General features: G+C 38.8%; 1 protein-coding gene across 2 annotated transcripts in view; it reads left to right on the top strand.

Moving 5' to 3' along the window:
* Positions 1-790: 790 nt before the first annotated feature.
* LOC138025094 (polyadenylate-binding protein-interacting protein 1-like) overlaps positions 791-5,000 on the top strand; it is a 20,729-nt gene continuing 16,519 nt past the window's right edge. For both annotated transcript variants that reach the window (XM_068872361.1, XM_068872360.1), the window contains exons 1-3: positions 791-1,024; positions 2,814-3,553; positions 4,971-5,000. The exon at positions 4,971-5,000 is cut by the window's right edge and continues 86 nt beyond it. In XM_068872361.1, coding sequence (XP_068728462.1) covers positions 886-1,024; positions 2,814-3,553; positions 4,971-5,000 — 909 coding nt within the window. In that variant the 5' untranslated portion in view covers positions 791-885. The remainder of the gene's footprint in view (positions 1,025-2,813; positions 3,554-4,970) is intronic.

The following is a 5,000-nucleotide window of genomic DNA, read 5'->3' as shown; positions in this document are numbered from 1 at the left end:
TCGCGATTAATCCGTCTTGTTCACATTGTACAATACAGGCAAACTATCCTGTAACTGGATGGGTACGAACGGTTTTAAAGTCAGAACTGAAAATGACTTTTTCATTGTTATATGCTCACGGTGTCATAAAAACCTAAAATTTAGTGATTTCACGTTGTTGTTTTGTAGAGTACGGCAAAGAAATGCACCAAAATTCGTGTTGCACGTGCAGCACGAGCATTTTTCCTTTTTCAACCAATAATGTTCTTGCTTTGTGGAGTTGCCGTAGCCGTATCCGTCGTCTTTGCTAAAGCTCCCTTTTTATCGGGTAGCGCGGTGAATATAACACCAAATTCTTATATTCACCGCTGAAAATGATACTAATGACCAATATTAGCGACCTTAAGATTCGAGTACGGGGACGACTATCAGTACGAGTTCTCAGTTGTGAGCATGCGCATTTCGAAAACTTTCCTTCTTTAAACGTAATGCGCGTGCCCAGTACAGAAAACTCGTACTTTTGGTCGCTCTCACGGTATTCCAATCTGAAGATCGCTATTCAGCCAGGGTAAGTTTCACCTCTTGCAGTGCACCCGTTTTTCTTTGAGTCCTAATTCTTAAGGGAGATTTCTGTGTAAAAGAAAAGGGGGAGCAAATAACCAAGAAGGCGAAGAGAGACTTGAGAGCCGGAACGCCCCTAAAGCGGTTTATATGATGCCGCAGGGAGGCACAGAGGATTTGAACACACAGGAGAATTACCCAGTCCCTTGCGAAAAATTATTACCAGGCCTTTGATTGGAAGGCCAGGGTACACAGCTTTGTTGTGAACAACTGAAAAGACGGTGGAGTTCCTTTAAAAGTGATGTCCATATGAATCAAAACAGTATCTTTTTATCCAGATAAGACATGCCTGGTAGGGGGAGGGGATTCACTTCCAAGGATTATCAAGCACCGCTTAGAAAACCTGGCGAAAAGCTTGAAACTGCAGTCGCACAAAACGATGGCGCGCAAAAACCTGCTTCCGCCTCTAATGAAAGTGAAAAAGGTGGGACAGTGTTTTCCATTAATATACTTGAAATGTTCTCTTGGTCTTGTCGTTAAAGCTGCGTTATTAATTTTTTAGCTTTGCAAAATTTGTATCTGCCACACATGCTCCAATGTTCGGAATATTCTTCAACACAAATACAACTTACAAGTTTTAGTGGACTTTAAATACATAAGGTCTTACCTGTAGACGAAACAGTTAGCATCCTAGCGTTATTGCTGTTGGATGGGGTAAGGGATGATATCGAGAATTATCATCGTTATCTTCCGAAGCTGAAGTCTGTGTTGAATAACAAAAGTCCGTGATTTGACAATTAACAATAAATATGATGCGAAATCCGAATGCTGCAGATGTACGTGTGTCAGGATAATTTATACCACACAAGGTTAATAGTGTTTTGGTGTCCGCACATTTCTGATTGGCTAGCTCAGAGCAAACAGAGAACAACAAAATGGCTTCCCGTCTTACTTCATTTACTGAGGAGCAACTTGGCTATTATTATTATTATTATTATTATTATTATTATTATTATTATTATGTATGGGTTATTGACCAAGCGTGAGGTCAAGATGACTGGATATTGGCCAAGTTCTTTTTTTGCGTGTTTATGGACCGAGACGAAGTCGAGGTCCATAAACACGCAAAAAAAGAACGAGGCCAATATCCAGTCATCTTGACCGAACAATCTTGGTCAATAAAGGATTTATTATATGACTTAAAACACCAAAAAATGATCTTTGATCTTGCGGGACCAAGCGAGAAATCCCGAGCGGGCAGTATCGCTCCATCTTGCCCGCTCGGGTAGCTAATCAGAGCGCGCGGTTTGGTTCATCTTGCCCGCTCACGGAGCTAGTCATATAATAATATTATTATTATTAAACTTGTGTGGTATATACGAAAACAATAATAATTAGTTAAGTTACACAAGTGATGATTGAATAATAATAATAATAATAATAATAATAACAACAACAACAATAATAATAATAATACTTTGTTTACCCTTGGATTTCAGAGTAGCTAGTTAACAATTATTCCATGAGCACGTGTTGGATATGAGATGATAGATAGCTGATAAGGCGCATAGCGCCGAGTTGGCTATAATCATCTCATATCCAACAAGCGCGAGTGGAATAATTGTTTCATTAAAAAAGACCCCAAAATATAGAAAACTAGACTACAATAAAAGTAAAAAGGCCCAAAAAATCATGCATATGCTTGCCATGTATGTAGATCAAGGTATAATGTCTCATAACCCATGATGGCTTAGCCAATCAAAGCTATCGAATTGCATTATCCAATGATCCAGTTTTTAATAATAGCTAATATCTCCGAGCATTTAACATATACAATTGTTAAGAACCCCAACTGGCAGGAGGCAAACCAGTTGGCTATTTTACAAGTGCGCCAGGAAGTTGAACCAGGGACTACCTGAAACGAATTCAATGAGGGGTCAGAATGCAGTCTTGAACCCAGGATCTCTGGATTTCAACGCACTTGAGGTAATTATTATGTGATAATCACCTAAGCAGTTTTTTTTCAAAATGGCTGCAAGCTGTTTTGTGGAGGTGACAAAGGAAGAAATTGTTTTAAAGAAAATGCATATTTTTCAAATAATCACCTATGTATAGTATTGTACTAAAACAAATCACCTTAGGCTTTGTGAATATCTGTGAATAAAAACCTGGACTTCCTCTCAGTTTTTAATCAGCTTGCCTTCAGCAAATAGTAATTATTGTTTTTGAATTCGGGCTTTACTGATATTGTTTCTATGTTTTGTTTTGAACAGAGGAGCCTTGTATAAACCCAGCCAGTGCTTCAAATGTCAAACACCCTCAACTTTCTGAGGAAAAACCAGCTGAAGAAGGATCAGGGCAAGATGCTTCTACAGAGCAAAACATTGAAAGCACAGTTACAGATTTGTCTGAAGCAACAGAAAAAGATGAACCTCCTGCTAGTTCATATAAAGAGGAAGATTTGGCGGTTCGAGAAGTGGAAATTGAAACAACAGTGAAGGACGAAGCCACAGCTGCAGAGGAATCGAGGCCAGATGATTCCGTAGTACAAAACACTGAAATATCAAATACAGATACCTCTGAAGCAACGGAAAAAGCTTTGGAAGGTGCAAATTTTGCAAAAAAGGAAGACTTGAATGTTGGAAAAACACAAATTGAAACAACTGTGCCAGGTGAAGATACAGCTACAGAACCCACTGACCAAGCGACCTCTTTGTCACCTTTTGCTGCAGAGTTTGTTCCCAAATCTTCGTTCAGTCTGCAATCTGCAGTTGATGCCGCCGAGTTTGTTCCTGGGGCTTTTTCTCACCAGAGTGAAAGACCTGCACTTCTTCGACAAAAGAGTGATAAACCCGAGAACGAGCTAATGAACTGTGTCAAAGATGTTTTATTTGGTTTGATGCAAAGCCCTGGAGAGTTGTACTTTTATTTTACCACTTTGGTAAAGATGTTGAAAAAGTGGTTGAGTTCCCTAGAGTCTCTGAAAGAAGTTGTGGATCTTATCTTTGAATACGTAAGCACAAATTTTAATTATTCGAAGTGGGAAAAAAGTTGTTCATGAAAGGTTTCATTTTTATGTCTACACATTGCCAAGGTGGAGGCCTAGTCTTCTTGTGGCGAGCTTGTCAAATTCTCAGGGTTCTCAATTGAAACTGTAACACATAACACCTCTCATGGGTGTTACTTGTAAATGTTACGACTGTAGAATTGTCCCAATCAAGTAGGTCATTTTGTCAATCAGTTGCAGTGTTATGGCTGAAAATAGCACAACAATGGGTGTTAAAGTAAGTCACCCATTAGGCAAGTTTTAAGCCTTGATTTCAAAAAGGCACTTGTTTACTTTAACTGGAATTTTCCTATTTAATGGTCTGCCATTACGAACTTTAAAATCTTGAGAGAGCTGGATCAAGGAGAAAATGTCATCAAAGGCTCGCTAATTTAAGAATGCAATGCGTTTGTACACAGCTGAATTAATATACATGTACAGCATGGGAGTTTCGGGCTCTCAGATTTTTAAACTTGTGTTTTGCGTACACTGATAAACTGTGTTTACACGCTGAAATTTTAAGCTTTTGAGTGAATGGGTGAAGGGACGTGGCCATTGACCTGTAAAACATCTGGTATTGGGCAGAGTAAAATCTCTTACTGGCACTCTCAGAAGGCAAAAGCACTCGAGGAGATAAAAATGTGGTAACCCATTCGCTCATGTTAAATCTCATTACATTAATCTTTAAGCCCTTGACTTGTCACATAAAATGTGGCAAATTCCTGCATTTTAGTCAGCGGCATTGGATAATGACCAGGCAACCTTGCCTTGTTTCTGCTTTATCTCTGCTGTCCAAAGGCATTGCCGACCTACTTTACTGTGAATTGTCAACAAGTATTTGTTGTGCAATCTACACAATCAAATGTATTATAATGCCACATAAGATTGTCGCACGTAAAATAAGGCTCATGTAGATGGGCCTTTTGTCTTCAGGGCTGTGCTCTATCAACTGAGGACCTTTGGTTAATTGAACAAAATAAAATTAGCTGCTGAGCACTGTAGAGCTCCTTAAAACTGTATATATATGTATTTTCTTAGGACACATCCTTGGTCTGTATCATTGGTTGTAAAGTCAAATTAATGAATCATAATTGTATGCTAGGAAGGATTTGCTTTTTTGTGTCTTAATTAAAGGTTTAGAGGGCTCCATTCTTCAACTCATGAACTGATCGTTATGGTCAAAGATGCCACATTATTCAGTAGGAAATCACAATAAATATCCATAGATTGTGCTATCCTCCTCTTTTGCTAACAACGTGGGAACTGCAGAGTTGTTTTCCAATCTCAGAATTGGGCTTGGTTGGGGCTAAAAAGAGACCCATCAATTATTTATTTGCCTTGGTTTGAAATGATTAGTTATTGTGTGCTGGCATTTAAATTGCAGTCAATAACAGAACCCAACTTCCAGTACATT

Source organism: Montipora capricornis, chromosome 11, assembly GCF_036669925.1.
Source record: "Montipora capricornis isolate CH-2021 chromosome 11, ASM3666992v2, whole genome shotgun sequence".
NCBI classification, from domain to species: domain Eukaryota; kingdom Metazoa; phylum Cnidaria; class Anthozoa; order Scleractinia; family Acroporidae; genus Montipora; species Montipora capricornis.
The sequence above is the reverse complement of the archived record's forward strand: the minus strand, read 5'-3'. Positions and strand labels throughout refer to the sequence as shown.